The sequence below is a fragment of the Poeciliopsis prolifica genome, unplaced genomic scaffold (assembly GCF_027474105.1).
Source record: "Poeciliopsis prolifica strain line A6 unplaced genomic scaffold, Auburn_PproV2 SCAFFOLD003, whole genome shotgun sequence".
Taxonomy (NCBI): Eukaryota; Metazoa; Chordata; class Actinopteri; order Cyprinodontiformes; family Poeciliidae; genus Poeciliopsis; species Poeciliopsis prolifica.
In genome coordinates this window covers 12,660,972-12,681,053 of record NW_026562378.1, presented here as the reverse complement: position 1 = coordinate 12,681,053, position 20,082 = coordinate 12,660,972, and the positions used below count along the sequence as shown (strand labels likewise).

General features: G+C 36.6%; 1 protein-coding gene across 1 annotated transcript in view; it reads right to left on the bottom strand.

Annotated features, from left to right (window-relative positions):
• Positions 1-1,074: 1,074 nt before the first annotated feature.
• Positions 1,075-20,082, bottom strand: part of tex264a (testis expressed 264, ER-phagy receptor a) — a 67,424-nt gene continuing 48,416 nt past the window's right edge. Inside the window, exons 3-4 of the mRNA XM_055027410.1 lie at positions 11,015-11,186; positions 1,075-2,174 (exon numbers count right to left, since the gene is read on the bottom strand). Coding sequence (XP_054883385.1) covers positions 1,801-2,174; positions 11,015-11,186 — 546 coding nt within the window. The 3' untranslated portion in view covers positions 1,075-1,800. The remainder of the gene's footprint in view (positions 2,175-11,014; positions 11,187-20,082) is intronic.

The window sequence follows — 20,082 nt, the reverse complement described above, 5'->3', positions numbered from 1 at the left end:
AGATGTCAACATATCTTGTTTTTATTCTATACACAATAAATTCAAGTAAGATTTTCAATTTCTCCAACATATTAGTCAATCTTCCTCATCTTCCTCCACTGGCAGAATATGACTCACTGTTAAGAAACTTTAATAACTGTCTATTAATCACCATGAAAACTAATGAAGCCACACTTTAAATAATGATCAGCCGAGAAGGATGCCGCAAGCCACAGCTCAGTAAGTGGATTTTGAACAATCCCATGATTTTAAAAGCAATTAGCATCTCAATTTTCCGTTTATTTTTGTAGAGCCAACTCACAAACAAAGTCTTCTCAAGGCACTTTGGAAGACAAACAAGTCATATCCAATTATATACAACTCCATTCAAAAACTGAACTTGTAAAAAAATCTCTCACAACACATCAGATGTTTAGGATAATTTACATTAATATCTAAAACAGATAAAACTCTGGACTGCATTTGTTTCAATGTCAGTTGTCTTTTTGAATTGTATGTAAACATCATATTTTAACATATATGTTTACATATATGTAAAGTGAAATAATATTTCACTTTACGTTGTGCTTTATAAGGTTTTTCAAATTGTTTGCATCAAATGCTTCAAGCATGCCACAGGAATTTGCTCCACAATGATCGCGTTAAAACAGCTGAGATTTATTTGCATAACATTTTTAGTTCAGATTCCAGCAGCTGACATTTTGTTCCCACCTGAACTCAAGTGAAGCAGTAAAACTAGCAATCATTTCATTATGAAACCTTGAAAACAGTCAGCCTCAAAGAGCAAGCTTAATAACTTATGAGCAGCTTACTCGCTCGTCGTCGGCCTGTGAAAAGTGCCGCCACCCACTCTCTGTTACGTCTTCTGTAACTGTTGGGAAGCAGATAAACAAGAACATCCTCAGACCGCAGACAAAATTATATGCCTGTTGTAGAGGAAATCAAATTATACTTCAGGAAGAAGTTGCCTGAAATCGAGGTGCATTCACACCATCGTCTCCAAAGGGGGAAAAATAAAAAATAAAAAATCATCTCATTTTGCACGTGGGAGAGACAAACTTAATTATTTGTAGGTACACTTCTCATTTGAAATTTTTATTCAACACAGAGGGACACAAACATGGCAAAACATTTCTACATTTCCAGCACAATATCAACTTACAAAGATATCACAACTAGTTTCTGAAATGAGATGAATTCTGGATACTTTGGGAAGAAAATAAACGAGGTGAAGAGTGGGTTTATAATGTAAAGTTGGAAAGACAAATGGCATTAAAAAGCGATTTTCTGAGAATAGAGTGATGAGAAAATAACCTGTACACCCTCAAAGAAAAAGCTGGTGATGTCAATAAGTTGTTATATTGCCTTCGATTTTAAAATTATTTTTTGTTAAAATAAATAATTTATCAAGTCTAATCGCTAAAACAGCAGCAGTTTGTGTATTTAACAACCCAATTATTCCTAATTTTAGGCGTTTTATATTTAGACTTCCAAAAATTTGTAGAAGATGGACCCACAGTTGCATCAGATCCTGGTTGAAATGAAAACACCTGTTGCGGCACATCGTGTGCTGGTTCCTCTAGTAATGCTCTGTCCTGGCAGCATCTAAACACACAACCAGGGCTTCTAAAATCTGATATTACGTTAAAGAAAGAGTACAGGCTTTGTTAGAAGGTGCAGAAAAAGGTGGTGTTGGTCACAGCATGAACAACTCTGACAGATAACAAACAACAGCGCAGCTGAGAAACACTCTAGCATGCCAGTCAAACGGCCACGTCCCTTATTTCTCCAGCGTCCTTCCTACTCCTCTCCGTCTCCCAGGAACTTCCTCTTTGCAACCAGTCCAGCCTCTTCTTCAGCTCCTTCTTTCTCTTTTTCCTCATCATCTTCTTCTTCAGGGGTTCCTTTTTCCTTCTCGCCCTCCATCCTATCTCCTTCGTCCAGCTCCTCCTGGTCCATGTCAAGTTCTTCGAAGGATGAGCCGCTGCCTACAGAGTCGTTTGAACCTCTGTCGCTGTGCTCCCTGTGCTTATTGTCTTCGTTTGAGTCCATTATGTCTCTGAGTGGCAGAGAGGAGGCCAGAGAGGCGGCAGTGGAAGCCGCCAAAGAAGTCTCCCTGCTGTCCCAAGGCGCACCGCCGCTGACTGAGCTCACGTCACTGTGGGAATCTGCACCTGCAGCAATTTAAAAAATTAAGAGGGATTAAATCGGGACTGTGTTAAAAAGTCATGTGCAAATCTGATAAAAACTAAAATGAAAAGTGGCAAAGCAAACCAATTTCAGGCGGGGTGAACCAGAAAAATTGTGCCAATTTATCAAGTAGATGCTGTGATAAGTTACATATGGACCTTTGGTCAAAGATAATATGTTAACATTTTATTACTATGATATTGAACTGAATGATTTTACATCTCACTAAAACCACAGGAAGGTGATTCTGTGCAGATATTAAATGAATCCATACAATATCATCACTTAGGTTCTTTATAAATAATGGTGTTGGAAAAGTAGGACGAGTTTTACAAGAGCATTTATTCCTTGAATATGTTTTACATTTTGTCTTGTTATGAAATTTGTTTTAGCTATGTTGTATTTTATGAAAGAGCAACACAATACAGCGCATAACCTTTAAGGAGATAGAAAAGAATACATAGATTTTGAAACGGAAATCTAAAAAGTGTGGAGTGCATTTGTATTTGTATTACACCAATACTCCTAAGTAAAGTCCACTTTAACTAATCCTCTTCAGCAGTAACCTGTCACCTAACAATATATTGTATGTAATGTAATTACACACATACGTTGGCAATATTCGGTTAGCATACCGAGTCATAAAGACGAAGGAACACATCAGGTCAGGAAAAGAAAACTGTGGAGAACTCTGGACATCTCATCGGTCATCCAAAAGTGAGACACACTCCACTATAAGTAAAGAAATGGCTGTCAGGGAAAAAGATAATTATTCAGAGAAAAAGCCAAAAGGCCCACGGTAACTCTGGAGGAGCTGCAGAGATCCACTATTCAGGGGAGGGAACAATATGTTCAAATGAAAAATATTAGCAATTGACAAGTCTGACCTTCATTAAAGAGGCCGCTGTGAAACTCAAGAATCCTGGAGCTGACTCATGGATGATGAAAAGAATACATGGCACACTTAAAAAAAATTTTTTATTTTCCTTTCACTTCACAAATGCACAAATTTTAATAGTCTGTCAAACAAATTCACAAAGCATTACATTGAAATGTGTAGTCGTTACAAGACAATATGAAATGATTCAAGGGGTATCAAATTTTTTTGCAATACATTGCAGAGCAGAGAAATGTCACCAATTAGTTGAGTTCAAATGAAATAGACGATAATATTTAAAGACAAAAATCTGTTTCTCATAAAGCGCCCCAGATGACTCATGTTTTACACTTTTCAACCTTATTGTGCGTTTCATTCTCAGAGCTGGCCGCAGCGAGGCTCGTCTGCTGCATGTTACTTATCTGTAATCACAGAGTGCATCCATTTGCTTAATAGATGGAGATTTCCTCACCGACATGCTCAGTGTGCTAATGCTTTCCGTCTAAGCCTATATTTTTCTAGCCTTTGATCTATGTTTCACTGTGAGCCAATCATCATTAATTACCCCAACCCAAGAGTCCTTTTTCATCTAAGCGATTGGTCCAGATTGTTGTTCCTGGAGTGTGCACAACTGGAAATCTGCAAAAAAGTTGACAGAATGACGAATTAAACGGAAGTTGGAAATAAACTGAGTCCAACAAATCCACGGCCTGGAGAGAGATGGACAAATGGAAAACATGAGGACTTTCTAAAATTGCAAATGAAAGCAGAGTAGGTGTCAGCTCTGGGAAATGTAAGGAGCACATCATACCTGCCACCTACACAACAAATATCACTGAGCGATCGCACCTCCAGCGGTCTCTGAATGGAGAGACGGGTGGAAGAAAAGAGTCAAGAAAACCAGAAAAAAAGCCAAGTTTCCATCTCTATCTGGTCAAGCTAATAATATATGGTTTTCAATTAATTTTGTTATGGTTAGATGAATTATTGTTTTAATGCATCATGCTCTCATCCATGCCTGGTGTGTTTTGCCAGTAAAGTGACCACCTTGACGTTAAATGCGTTTGACAGATAAATCTTGACATGACTTTGCTCTCCCACCGGACACCAGGCTCATCCCTTTCTTTCTGCCTTCACACTCCCAATAAGCATCAGGCGCACGTCTGCGTGGGCTGGCACCGAAATGCGTCATTAGGGACCGAAATACAATGAACATGGAGTCTCCGAGATGCTCCCGAAGGTCAGCCATTTCTTTTTATTATTTGTTTGACTCTTCACCAATTTAATTATCACGTCCAGCAGATGTGATCCCGCCTGCAGTGTACATGTGAACTTCATATAGATTATTTATAATATCTGATGATTGAGTTGCAAGTCCAGACAAAACCTGCAAGATGGGTCCAGGGAGGAAAAGAAATGGGAGAAATGTGATTTATTTTGGTGGTGGTCCTGGTTTGAACTGCATGTGGATGGGTTCTGTTTTGATTCCAATAATGTGGAAACTCCACTGAGACTCATTTCATATGATAAGTAACGCTGAACTGTAAGGAATTGTATGGGTTTTAATTGGACTTTTTTAGGCTAATTTCTTCGGATCAGCACCTTCAAGGAAGAGGTTTGGCATGCCGGACAACTTCCACACTTTCAAAATCAGCATGCGACCCTTAAAATTTGTGTAGTGGTAGAAGCCAGCGGAAGTCTCTTGGAAAACATTTGCCTAAATGAATTACTAAATTGGACCCACTGGGATTATTAGCAGCGGATCAAGGTCTTGTTCTTCAAACTGCTGAAACAGAGGAGAAGATTTTTTTTTTTTTTAAAGGAGGTAATTAGTTACAGAAACAGCTGAGACATGGTGAAAGAGTTTGCAGAATGGGAGAGGATGGTGAGACAAGTCCAACATGAAATATATCAACAGAAATTAGGAAATGCTGAATTAGATGGATCATCTTGTTTATGAACACCAACCTAGTGGCAGGAGCGTTTAGGGATCCTCATTTAGGGATTTCTGGGTAAAACACCATTTGTCTAAATCTGCTAATGTGTCCTATGAGGTCTACCTGGCAGCCTGGCAATAAACTAATTAAGAAGAAAGCAATGAATTGCTTATTGTTAACAAAGGTTTTCAAAGATGTTTTTTTCTTCTACCATCAACATCACACCACAACCAGAGTTTAGAGTTATTTCAATGAGATACCAGAGAAAATGTTAGTGTGACTGCAGTTTTTTACAACTTTATGGAGCCTAAAGAACAGAGAACTGCCCCTCCAGCACCTGTTGCTGCTCGGTCAGCTGACTGAAAAATGACTCCCACACCTTTGCCTTGCTTATATTCTCTCCAGTTTTTCATGATTTTGGAAAGGTTTTAATGAGGACAAAATACTGCAAATATTTTGAAAGCAGTACCACAAAATTCGTGATTTTGAATGCAATTGTTTTTTTGTTTTTTTAATCACAAAAACGATAGCAAAAATCTTAGATGCAGTGCTTATAAAAAGCTAAAATACTTCCTGTATGAAAAAAACAGTCATAGGTTTGGAGCTAAACCTAGCGGCACCGATCACTCTCAATAAAGGAAAAGTGTCTCCAAACTACATTATGTAAGTTACGGTCAGCAGCTCTATGCAAACTCCAACAAATAGTCTGACTAATCAGCTAGCACTAGCGTGTTATTCATAGTTACTCAACTTCCACAGTAACTTCTGTTACTCAGTAACAGAGTGTTACAACTTTTTGTTGTTATTATAGTAACAAAAAATTATAATATTCTTCAATATAAGACACTGAAAATTACTACAACCTAAATGGGTGTTAATTCTGTATTTTTGCTATGTCTGTGTGTCAAAAGCCAAAATACCCAGCAATTTTTTTTTAGAAATTACTACCTTTACTCTCTTACATTATTTATGGCTTTTATAAACCATAAAAGCGATTATTGTCAAAAATATTTGTTGTAACATCATCATTTTGCAATATTTTTACTCAAGACAAGCACACTCTGAGAATAAAAATTTCAATCATACGTAAAGGTTTGGAAAAGTTTTAATGCAGCACGTCTGTAAAGTGACACTGACTCATGTTGTGCGAAATGTTTTTTTTTTAATATCACGTATTTGCTCCTCCAGGCCCAAGAACCTTTATTTATACCCATAGGGAAATTTGTTCTGCAGCAAGAAACCACATGGAGCTCACTACCCAATTATATAACAATCCCACCATATCAAGAAAAATGTGACAAGTAATAATCATATTTTAAAGAAACAAATGTAGAGTCGATGGTGGTGTCATACAGAATCTAAACCTGTGAAGCTTCACTTAAATATTCTGCAAACCGGGTGTGAGACAAGCCATTTGTGACATCTGAATTCAAGCACTTTAAATTCCCAGGCACTGGAACATATCATCTTAGAAAAATCCTAAAGCAATGAAATAGATTAGCTATGTTTGGGAACTGACCTTTGGGTCAAGTAAATACTTTTGTTTTAATAAAGTATGAGTTACTTAAACAAATAGTTGTCATTATTTTAAGGAGTTAAAATCACAGAATGACCACAGAATACAAAGGAACATGGTGAGCAAAGAACCATGTTGTTGTTAACTGCCTTATATTTGGATGAAATTATGTATTTTTAGCCACAAATAGCCCCACAGAATTATATAAATGTAACATCAGCGTGAGCTTTAAAACAACTAGAAAGGGTTGCAGAATCATTTGAGTAACAACAACAGTTTAACCAAATGTTGCATATTTTACATCCTATTTTCACCACATATAGAAAATCAAAATTGAAATCTTTAATTACCTCAACCAAAACAGCCACAATATATTAAAACAACTGCTTCTCCATCAAAAGCATCAAAGACGTTGAGCAGGAAATTCAATCAACCCTGGACTCACTGGGGAAGCTGCAGTAAACCAAAACGTATGTTTCTTATTAGAGCTGATGCAGCCATGCTTTTGACATGATTGCATCAATTTCCCACAGCTGCTGGGCAATGCTGAACCCACTGATGTCATCAGTGAAGCAGATATAGGCTAGGGCTATTTATGCTAATTACTACAATTTACACATGGACATTGAATATGTATCCTCCTAATTAAAATACTTAATGAAAGTTAAAGATTTCCTTTTGTGTTTTCTTTGGCGGTTTTGCTGAAAGTGAATTTTTTCCACATAGCCTTACCACAAACTGGCACAAAATATATTAATTAAATCCCACATCTCTGTCTTTAAAGTTTTTATTTGTTCTTTAACTGTGGTAAGCAGCTAATGGTTTGTCCATTTGATCAGAGGTGTGTAATTTAACTGGATAAAAGTGTTGATTGACTTCAAATTTTGCTAATTGCTTTGGCTGGAATGAATTGAAGGTCACCATGTTCGCAGGAAAAAATTTTGAAGGTCAATATTTCAAGAAAAAGAAAAAAAAATTACATAATAATTTCACAGAATGTAAGTTTAGTGTCAAAATTAAGTCTGATCCTTACAATACCACATGTTTTACTGCAGTCAAATAAAGGCAAAAATCTGCACAGAGAAGCATGCTTGTCAAATTATGCAAACCATAGACACCATAGAAATATGAGGGAAAAATGCTCTATTAGTGAAAAACAATTTTAAGTTTAATATTTAGAAATACTGCCCCAAGAGACTCCTTAACATCTTAATAAGGAGTCTCTTGGTAGAGTTTTATCATTGCTAAAACTCTACCAAACATACAATAGCCCCTTATCAAAAAACATTACTTTTTCCCTGCATTATTCTCAGGAATTCATGTTGGCTCATGTAACCTTTCAAAGAGGATAAACCAAGATTTTTCTATTGTATCATGCCTGCTTGATCACTGAACAGAGCAAAAAAGTTTTCTATATATTTCTATCTTGATAAAGCTGGATGCACCAGCAGCATCTGTATAGCCTTGGCATTGATTCTGGCTCTCCTCTGAGAAACCACTGCTCTATTATTTCCCCGAAAATGTCACTCTTGGTTACAGTGTGTAATTTTATGCACAAGATTCTCAGAGCCTATGGACTATAACATAATTTACTCACACTGAAACAAATTGTTCCGTCATTAGAACAAAAACAGGCAAAGGGGTGAAAGCCAGAGCCAAAACCATTTCCACAGTCTCTTCCAGGAATCCAGTACGGCTCCCTGAAAAACTATTGGAAAATCTTGCTGGACCAGAAGGTTACCTCTGGTTTGAGGCGGTCTTCTAGTGAAACACACGGCACTAAAGAATGAGGTAAAAAAAAAAGTTTAAAAAACTATTTATAATAGATACAGGATCTATTTGCTTTGTTCAGTATTTGAGTGGAAACTTCAAAGGGTGATAAACAGCCTGTGCTGTGATAAAGAGGTAATAAAAAAACACTATTAACTGCAAAGCTGGACACAAATAGTGTTATCCTGAATGGGGCCGGCAGTGTAAAAGCAGCTATTGTGTTAGATAGTGCCTCATACACAGTTATATTCAATTCTATTAGGTATACAGAATTTATTATGCTGTAGAGCTGCATGTAGAAGACTATAAAGCTGTGAATGAGAAATTGTAAAAACGAAAAAGCATCAAAGGACCGATAAACCTCATAATTACCAGAAAGGCAAAGTCCAAAAAGACCCCAGTTGGAGTCCCATTGCTTTGCTAAAGTTTATATATTTTCTTATCGATATTATTGTTGCTCCTGAATTATTATTGAAACCCCCGATTCTGTTGATCAACAAAGTTATGTTCGCGTCCTGTAATGCTATTTTGCAAGTCGTGTTTTTGAAGGCTGAGGCTTTAACTTTTAAAAAAAACGCTGATGTACAACACATGTTGTGGCTGGATAACAACCTGACTGGAGATGAAGCATAGGTCATGTGAAATTGGCCAAGATCATTTTGATGTTACAGTGTTTTTGTTGAGATTTTACTGTCTTAACAATAGGTCCACATCATTTTAGCAAATCCTTTGATTGCAATAGTGTTGTTGAGGATATCAGCTCTGATAAGCGCCTTCAGCACCGTTGCCTTTGGTCAGGCGTGGACATACTGAATGAAGATTTCATCCAAGACTCCAATACAACACTGGCATGATAAGTGTCAAATAAAACAAATATTTCTCTCAAAGTAGTCTCTGGGGATATATTGCTCTATCTGATACCGCTGGTGAGCAACACTTGTCATTAGGTGAGGAGAGGATTACGTTCCAATTAGCTTGTCAGCCGAGAAATGCTCTGAATGACCCATTAGATCAACCAGTGAGATCTTTGGCCTTTGATAACCAAACATCTCCCTGGATCATTTGCAGTGTATGTCCAATGCTCAGGGGCCTCTGATAAGATGCCTATTTCCTCATCTTGCTTACAACTCTTTCCACTTTGCTTCCAAATAACTTCTACCTGGGTCATCCCAGTCCAGAGGACTGATTGAGAAAGCAACCATTAGTGTTTCTACACAGTGATTATGTACATCTGTTGAAATCACAACGAGAGATGGGAACTCACTTAGAAAGTAGAGAGGTATTTATAAAGACAATTTATTAAGTCAATATTTAGAAGTTTGGAGTATAAATTTAGGATCAGCACTAAGCAGATGAAATGCAGACATATTTTGGCTTAAAAATTCAAGCCCAAAGGCTACAAGCCCATAGTGACTCAAAGATAACATCAACATGCATGGGCTCAGCAGCTATTGTATAAAATACTGTTTTTGAGCAATGCTACATTCACACATAACATGTTTGGTTGTTATGAATACTAAGGATTTTAAATTTGTGAAATTAAAGAGAACATGCTCCTTTAAATAAAATACACATCTGTCAATACAGTCAGTCTAATGTGCATTAATGTTTATTTTCCATTGCAGTTGAGGTATTATGAATATAGTGGGCATGTAGGCATGTGACCCCAGCACTTTCACAGAATGTCACAAAATAAAGTTGATATGAGATAGTTTAAGAAACAAAAATATGTTTGAAAACTTCAAAAAACAACAAATTATTGTACAATTATTATTGTGTTCTTTGTTCTTCATCAAGTTGTTTGTTCACTGATGTTTTCTAAAAGCCTCACAGAAATGCTGCAATGTCTGAGATAAAATCTGAGGATAGTTTTTTGTGTTGGATTATCTGGGCATACTAGCATAAACAGGGTTGAAACAAATGTACACCACACTTTTCAGAAAAAAGTAAAACCCTGCTTCTTTCTGTAGATCGATCAAATAAACTCCCAATAAAAAACATCCGAGAGTGTTAGGTGATGCCAGAAAATGCGGCATCTTTGAAGGATTCAAAGAGAGAGAATACTTTTGGCTCTGGAAAGATTTGCCGCCAGCTAAATTTGTCTTGAGAATGTTATTTTAACACAGTTGCTATAGGTGTCACTGCATTTTAGTTGATCCCAACATTATTTTCTTTCTTTTGTAATCTGTACATCGGAAAAATCAATACTGCCGGGTCATGCGTTTTCAAGTCGAGCGAGACGGCAGCAGAGAGGACACGACATGTGGAGACTCATAGTTGTAATGACAGAACAATTTCACACTCATGTCACTTGCTCTCAGTGATCAGCGGATGAGGTAGAGTCAAAGCAGCAGCAGACAAAATAAAACTTGGCACATTTATCTTCTTTTTAGCTTCTTAAGAAAAGCAGAAACTGTTTCAGATTGATGTACAGGTGTTATAAACCTGTCTCTGTGTTTTATAGAGTAAAGTCACTCCAGTTCTCAGTGATGGGTGTGTTTGGGTGTTGCCAGGAAATCTGCCATACACCTATGAAAAGTTAAACCACTGGAGGTCAGCAAAAACAAGATTTTCAAAATGAGTTAACTCTCCCGTAAGAGAGTTTCCAAACTACCCATCAGTTTTGAAAATTTCTTCCGGTCAGACACAAAAAGCGGTATCTTGTTTTGTTTCGTTTTCCCCTGCACAATAACTGACAGTGTCTGAAGATGTGTGATGGTTTACCTGTAATGTCAGTTCCTCTGTCCTCATCAGAGTCCTCATCTTTTTCGTCTGTTTTGACCTGCTCTGTGAGTTCTGGCACAAAAAAGTCCATCTGGCGACAGAGAGGAACCATGTAGTTGATGACATCTGAGTTGGAAGTCTCAATAAATGGGAAGGCACATAGTTTCCTCTCCTAAAAGGAAAAACAGAAGAAATCATATGTATGATCTCACAAAATGTTCACACAAATTGACTCAGCTAAGTATTATTATTTTATTTATTTAAAAAAGACCATTGCAATGAGAACATCCCTGATTTTTAGGTGGGTTTTATAATGCTTGGTGGACGTGTCTGTCTGAGTAAAATAGCAATAGAAGTCAGTATAATTTCTGAAAAGCGTTGAGGTGTAGAAATGATTGACAGTGCACCGACCATTAGCTCAAAGGAAAGCCTCAAGTTCACAAACTGAGGCAGAGATACAACCATGAAGTAAGAGAGTTTTATTATTCAGGACGGAACAGAAATCCTCCGTTGTTACCAGATATAAGTAAGCAACCCTCATTGGTTCCATATTCAATAAACAGGTAAAGAGGAAACACACACCGCCAGCCCAATGCATATATTTTACTGACCACCAAGAAATGCAAGATGTAAAGAATGAGAAAAAAATGACATGTAAGGATGTAAAAAATAATGTCAAAGAGGAAGACTCCAGCCAAGAAATGGAAGAGGTAATTAGGAGATGCAGATAACTGTGGGAAGTTTATTAGATTATTTCCACATAATTTTCAGCCTTCTGCAGTGAGAAAATTAATTCACGACTGCAAAGCATTCAACTCAATTATTTAAAATGTCCAGTAGTGGGAGACCTAGCAAGTTCAACCAGAGGTCACACCATGCAACGCACAGGAAAAAAAGAGCCGCATCCTGAATTAGCTATAAAGCTTTTGTCACATTGTTTCCGATCTTGTTTCACGCTGGCAAACCAGATATAATGAAATTTTATAAAATGCATTTTACTAAACAGTAAGTCCTCTCCCTCCACTAAGGTATGTGATTTGTTTATGAGGGGCCCTTTTATATAATCTTGATGCGAACTGGTGAAAAATGTACGGTCTGCTACAGTGCAAAGCCAAAATGAGATTCTTTTGTCAGAGTGCCAATCTCATTTCATTCTTATACCACGTTTAGTGATCAACTGTCCATTTCAGGCTGAAAGTTCAAAGCTCTACAGTCTTCTTCAACTGTACGGTTTCTGGAGAATCAAAACCAGCCCTACATAATTATTTCATGCCTGATATGGTATCAATGAATAGCTGCAAGAAGCAGGACGATCTGAACTGTGATCTGTAACAAAATGATAGATTACAGATAAATATGACTATAAATGTAATTATGGCCTCACGTATACATTTCTCCATCCTTAAAATGTGTGATATTTCATTTTTATAACTATAGTTCCTGTGAGAACTTATGAGTGGTCATTGTCTTTCTCGACCTGACACCAGTCAGTATAATGTTCTCAACATCTGGGAAAAGGCAGATTTTAAATTATGCACAACTGAGACCAAGAGAGTGATAGAAAGTACATTTTAAGTTGAGGCTCATTTTAATTCAGTTAAATTTATTTACGTAGCACAAATGGCAACATGTTTGCTAACTGCTGCTGCCGCTAGTCTGGAGGATTAGTGGGAAAGTCAGGGGGATGGGTGCTCTGGGAAGCGGATTGCAGATTCAAGAAGCAGCTTTGTGGAAATAGGAGGGAGCAAGAGTTTTTGTATTCTGAATGGCCGGTACTGAAAATTAAATTTCCAAATTAAATTAAAGCAACACTCCTGGTATGCTTTTGATGAGGAGTTAGCGATTGTAACATGACACTTAAAACATTTTTGTTTTACATAATGCCATCCACCTCCCTTTAAAGATAAATTCAAATTTCAAATGTAACATTTCTTACTTAAACAATAAAAGACCAAATGTGGAAATGTACTTTGTCTGTTCATTTTACAATGTATGTTTTTCCATAGATTTTTTATGTCAGGTCATCTTATGTAACTGCACATACTTCAGCTGTTGCCATTGCTTATGTGATAAATGTGTTTATTCTCAGGAGATCTGGGGAGGAAAAAAAGGCTAAAAGCAGCCACATAGCTCAATTTCCTGTGGTTGAGCTGGTCTTGGTGGATTGATAGTTTTTAATCTACTCTTTGCAAAAGATTTTGTAGAACACGATATGAATCACCTGGTTGCTGCTGAGCCTGAAGCTCCGAGTCTTCAAATGCAAATCAGCACTGATCTCCTTGAACTTGGTTAGATAATGAGCAGGAACCTGAGAGAAAAGCAGTCTGGATATTCTATCAGCAGACACGCACACACGCACACGCTCACCCACACACAGATACACACTTAAGCACACACGCACACAAAATAGGATATGAGCAAGACCAGAATTTGCATAACTGACAAGATTTACTTTATTAAAACTGTTATATCATGTGTATGTTGTTATATCAGTGTACGGCATTATAAAGTTTAATCTGCGCAATATCCATCTGTAAGTATAAACCCCTTTAGTGGAGGAAACTGTAGATTTTTCATTTAGAGATTTCCCTGATGATCACTAATAATCTATAATTCATGAGACAAGAGACCTCCAGCATTATGTCAGAGTCTGATCTCAAGACAAGACAAACTTGAAGGACTGAAGACTAAAGTGAAAAATCAACACGAGGCAATATCTGACAATAAAAATAACTTCAAAAAAGAGAGTTACAAAAGATATAAGATAAAAGCAAAAGCAAAGGCGACAGCTAGAGCTGCACCGACTGCAGTTTTCTGGCCTATTATCGATTATGATCTTTAAACGTCTGACCTGCAGATATCAAAATTTAAATCATTGCTGATTTAAATTTGATAATATATAGGATATTGTCACTTACAATATCCTATATATTTTGTGACTTTCTAAATCAACAAAGGAGGAAAAAAATAAACTCTGGATAAAGATTGTAAAGCAGCAAAGCTAATATTTAATTGTTTTAAATTGCTTACAGCTGTATATGTGTGCAATTAATGAACAAAAGGGTGACATGGAGTTAACTAAGAAGAATTTAATAAAACTAATTAACTAATTAGACCCCTATGACTTACACATCATCTAAGCTTATCTAGCCAAGTGTTACTTGGGTGTTGTGTGGCTTGTGCAAAACCTGGATTAATAAGTTACAGATCCTGTGGACGGGAGCATGTAGCAATACCTCGTTCCCATGTGATTTCTAACAAAAACTATTATTTTGGTGGACATGTTGGTTCCTGTAAAATTACAAACTTTTTTTTTTTAGCATTGCGTAAGTAATTTTATTTAGTGATGCAATGGCTATAATAAAGAAATTGTCTTGCATAACAAGATTTTCTTTAACAACTTAAAGAAAATCATATTACTCGGAGAACTACTGACAAAGTCATTGGCTGTCAAATGTGTAGTTGAAGAACAAGTCCTGGCTGAGACATCAATGTTTGTGAGATTAATAACATTTCTGGCTCTCAGTCACTGGCTTTGAAAGGAATAATCTATTGTACGACTTCACTTTCTGGTCTGAAAAGCATCACTTCAAGCAAACACTTCTTTGCAGGTCTACTCACTAATTATTTATCATCCAAGTAAGTACTTCTACAAACTCCTCTTTTCTTGAAAAAACTTGTTCCTAATAAGAGCCTAAATGCTTTTGTGTTGTTAAATATTTCTGAATATGTTGCAACTGACAAGTTCCAACAAGTATTGGCTTTAAAAACAGAGAAAACACTGAGTGAAATGAAGTCTCAAGACCTCAAAATAACACACTAGTCTGTAAATAACACCAAGTTGGTTATGTAATTAATGTTGTCATATCGTTTACCACCATAATATGTCATTCTGGAAATCTAGATATTATCCTTCAAGCAGTCAGATTGTCACTGTATAAAGTTTTAAAGTAAAAAGTTGACATTTTCAAACTTTATATCTCAACTTTTTATTTGATTTCAAGCCAAAATGTTTACTAAATGATGTCCTTCCCTGCAGGTGTTTTGGTTACGAAATCTGTTTTTTTTTTTATTTATTATTTCAATTCCACCTTCTTTTGATATCTAAAATGTTGCCATTTGATGTATTTCAAAGCTTTTAGTGATGCTGCATGAGAAAACTGGGTCATTTCTTATCAGCACCTCTATTGTTGACATGAAGTTCAAAACTAGATGATAATTTATACATTCTTGGTAGCAAATATTTTGGTATTTGTAAACACCAGACAAACATTTCGCTTACGTTAGTGAAACTTCCTTCAGTGATGCGAGTGCTTACATTTTCTCTTCATAGAGAAAAATGACTTTATTGAATAGTTGTATAATAATCTAAGTTGCTTTCTGTAGAAACAATCAATGTAATGTAATTTTAAAAAAAGTTTAAAAAAGTCAGTTTATGTACTTTGTGTTTACCGAGTAGCAAAACGACTGTCATAAAAACCAGTGCCTTGTTCTTTGCTTTGCTTTGTGTAGAGGGTCTGGAGCCTTAGCTAATGAAAAACGATTGTTTGAAGGAGAGATGGACTAATTTTTAAAAGATTGGATCTGATGTTACCTTATCAATAATGTTTGGCAGTGATGTATATAATGCACCAACGAGACCGTGAAGGAAACCACTCAGTGAAGGTTACCGGAAGTTGTGTGTGTTGTGAACAACATGCTCCACGATAAAAACTGAAGAGCCTAGCCAAACAACATCCTTGCCATTGTTTACAACTCCTCCATCTGTTCGCTGATTGGCACGATTGCAATGAATCTGGAGAAATCAAGATCAATAAGTTGCATTAGAAGGAGATGAGAATCAAGAGGAATTGCGTAGGAAGGCAGTGCCCAAGCTACACCAGAATAGAAGGTTATACATATAAGGGCTATCTTCTTCTAAAATGAATCAATATACCCTTAAGTATAGTTTATCTCCAACTTGGCATTGTATGCTGTTAACTGTTTGAATTTGTTTTCCTATTTTGCTGCAAATCCTCATATTATCAAGATCCTTCAGGAAATTCACCAGCAATAAAACACACCGGATCTGTTTGTCTTGAGAACAAAGACTGGAAAGGCAAGATTTCATTGGTGGGTCTTGGGCAGATGGAGAAATTTAAACAGGATTCTCAACAGATTTGAGCCATCTAAAGCTCAGAAGACAAACATTGTAACCATTACTCACCAGTATTCATTAGGGGTTCACAGTTTCAGAAATATATTTAAGTGTAATACTGTTGTATTGCACAGATATTAATTCAGATTAACCCATATATAAGAACACCACCAGTTCTTGTAAGCTAACTTTGTCTCAGCCTTTATGAACCAGGATGTTGGGAGGGATTTCCCTCTCATCAAACAGATGTTAACACCACAGATTGTAAATCAAAATCATAATCTGACACATGAAATCCTAAATACAAACAGATTACAAAATATGCCTGATGGAGGTGTGACAGCTCAATCAGCCCTTAATTTTTTTAAGTGATTACTAGTATTTTTTTCTGATTGAGTTAAAAATCCATATAATTACATTCTAATCAGCATTTGAAATTTGTTTATTTTCTGTCATTTAGATTTACTGTAGTCTCACATGCCAGCTGTCAAGACAACAAACAATGTTGAACAAAATTACGTGTGGAACATAGAAGGTTTTATATCTATAAGACAGCAATTCATCTTTTCACTCAATATTACTAAATTACTGAATATCTTGCAGATCAATTTCAAAACTCAAAACTGGCCTTAAAGGCTTACTTATCTGAAAAACAACTCTGTTTCCTTCCTCTGCCTTCTTCTGGTCTCTGTCTCAACATGTGGTGTGAGAAAACGTGCCATCGTTTCCCTATAGCTCATCATGAAGTCAACACACATCAGCTAAACCTCTCTTTATGCGTGTTTGTGTTTGGGCTGCTGGGACTGAAATGTGCTGTCCTGCAGGATAAGAGAGGCAGATGAGACTTGATGGACTAAAAACAGGCCAGTGGCTCTTTGACTGCCGCCTGGAAGCAGACTCAACAGTTATGATCATCATTGTCAACCCTGCTTTCTCACAAATTAAATATCATCATAGGCAAAGACACCAACAACAACAACAACAAAAAACCAAATTGGATCATCGTAAGCAGCACAACTTAAAAAGTCTATCACATTTGACTAAGATTTCAAAAGATCTCTAAAACAAAAAATAGCGTATTAAACTCTGTCTTTGAAGCTTCTGGGAACTAGAGGTCCTCACTAAAATACCTGGGATTTTAATGACTGTGATGAATCTCAGGATTAAGTCTTTTATTACGAAAGGCATTCCCCTTAAGATAACTTACAAAACAATTGTAAGTAATTTGAAAAATAGCTTATCAAGTCTCTGACTCATATTTTTCCAGATTTTGCAGTTTACGATCTGTTTGCATGAAAAGGAGATGAAGAAGAATTTATCTAATTTTGTGAAGAGTTGAAATTTTAAACATCTCACAAGCACTCAAAGAATCAGCCCCATGAATAAAAAACTGCAGGCCTTGGCTGATCCACTTGCATAATGCTATGGTGTAACTTAAGCTACTCATAAATAATTAGTATCGTAACAACAGTAAACAGTAGTCAACACAGTATCAATTTAAAGATGCAAGAGGGATTTCTTGCAGATGGATAAACACTCTGTTTTAACACCTTGTTAATTTTCCACGACCTCGCTTCACCATTTTGAAACTTGATGTAGAACATGCACCACTTAAGATGGTAGATGTGCATCATTTCCACATGTTATGTTTTCTGAAAATGCTCTGATGGCTGTCTACTGCAGACCAAATGCAACTTATATGTACTACATATAGTAAAAACACATAAAAATAAAAAACCCTGTCCCTTTAATTAGCATGTAACATCAGTAAGACCTCAAGACCTCCACGGTCATTTGATTAATTGACTTTAATTTCCAAAACCTAATTTTGAAAAGTCTGGGAAGTTTCGTATATCCAAATTCTGGATCATAGATTTCTCATCTAAGCGTTGGGTTTAGACACACATATGAAAGCCTATAAAGATTATAAAACTCTTGTTGATTGCCTCAAATACAATTAAGTTAGTCCTGGACGATTGCTTTATGAGCAGCAATAAAACCATGACACTTTTATTGATTTAGCTGCAGAATTACAGCTTGTATCTTCCAGGGACAGTAAGAGGTCAGGCACAGAGTAATGCCCTGCGGGGTTTGAGAGATTCATTGTATTCAAGGTCCGGGGCACTTCCAACACAGCTGATGCTTGAAGGTGTCTCTTCCAGTTGGTTAAATGACGGCTTCACATCTGGCAGTATTAAAAGTAGAGAAGGTTTGTTCTGAACAATTAAAAGGTAGCAGAGCAAAACATGATTAAATACATATTTCTCAAACTGAATGGATGCATTTTACATTGTTCAGTCCGATAATGTGAAACTTTTCAAGTAGGTGCTGCTGAATACATGTTTGCTATCTGATGACTTGTTGAATCTGTACCACAACTATATCATATAAATAACTTAGTCTGAGAAGTTGGGTGAGGATTTCTGCCTTCACTCTACTAGACTAGTTTAAAGAAACTCATGTTCCTAAGATGAAAAAAAAAAGCTGTATTTCTGTGAGGAGTGTGAATCAGTGGCAGCACACCGCCCCCTCAGGGGAGAGACTTGAGATAAGGCTGTGGAGCGACGGCGAATAATGAAAAAAACCAGGATGTTCATTCACACTGATGGACTACAATAATGGGCCAAAGCTGGAAGAAGACCCTGACCTCTACCTGTGGGTGGTAACATCTATTCCAGGCATGCTCTCCTCTCCATTAATCAAAAGGCATTTAAACTGTGGGCAACCTTGTCACACTAGTATACCACAGGGGCAATTATGAGGCAGACATTTCATTCTGTCCTATCTATCCATCCTATCTCGCCTAGCACTAAGTGGTCACTGATGGAATTTCTCTTTATGAAAATCCAAATCGGATAACATTTTTATCGGAAGAAAAGTTTGGTTAATTTTTATAAATGATGCATAGACTTTAACAGAAAAATCACAACAAAAATTAGGAAAAGAACCGCTCCTGCCAAATTTTACCTGGCTTAGTATTACAGCCAGAATTACAATAGAAAGGTTTAGAACAATGTGCCTTTGTGTGTCAGTATGACCAAGTCAAAGTCCAGACTTAATTCCTCCAGATAATCTGTGGCGTAACCACACAGTTGATGTTCAACTGTGTGGACTGTGTGGGAGCTGTGACAATTTTGCAATTTTTTTGTTAGTCTTATGTGTTTTAACGTGACAAAATGTGAAAAAAGTTTAAGAGGTGAATGGTCTTGCAAGAGACTGCAAACTTAAAATCTGACATTTAATTTGTGTCAACAGAAAAACTGGAATCTTTCCATATTGAGAAAAAAGTCAGTGCTCCAAGAAATTGCAATCTATTTTCCTCTCATTCATTAATGTGCTTCATTTAAAATTTTCTTTGGGATCAACATAACACTAAGCGATAAATGCCAATGGTACCTCACCAAAGGGTAATCGACACAGAAGCATGCTCAAGTATATGCTCAACTGCATACTTCCTTCAATTTCTTTGCAGAATGTCACAGTTTCAATCAAAGGAAAGAGTCTGTCCATTTTGCAATCAGACTACAATCAGGATCCAAGAAGTCCTGCGGTCTCTGTAAAAGGTTGCTCAGTTGCCTGTAGAGACAAAGCGGCCTACACCTAAACTTGTATGATGTAAATGGAGCAACTGAGAGAGCAGTTTAAGTAATCCCAAAGTATGACATTGTGAGCAGAATTTCGGGCATTATGATTAATTAGGGGACCCCACAAGAACATGTTCCATTCATTCAATAAATGCCATTGGCTTGTGGTCTGGGACAAAAGTAAGCAAAAGGTAGTCCAATAATTTGAGTTGCTCCACTTCTTAAACTTTTAAAATAGTAAGAAAAATGTAAGTTATTATTGCAAAACATAGACAAAACATTTACTGGAGGGTTTATGATCACAATCTCCGATAAATATGAGTTTTGTTGTTTTTTCCTCGTCTGTT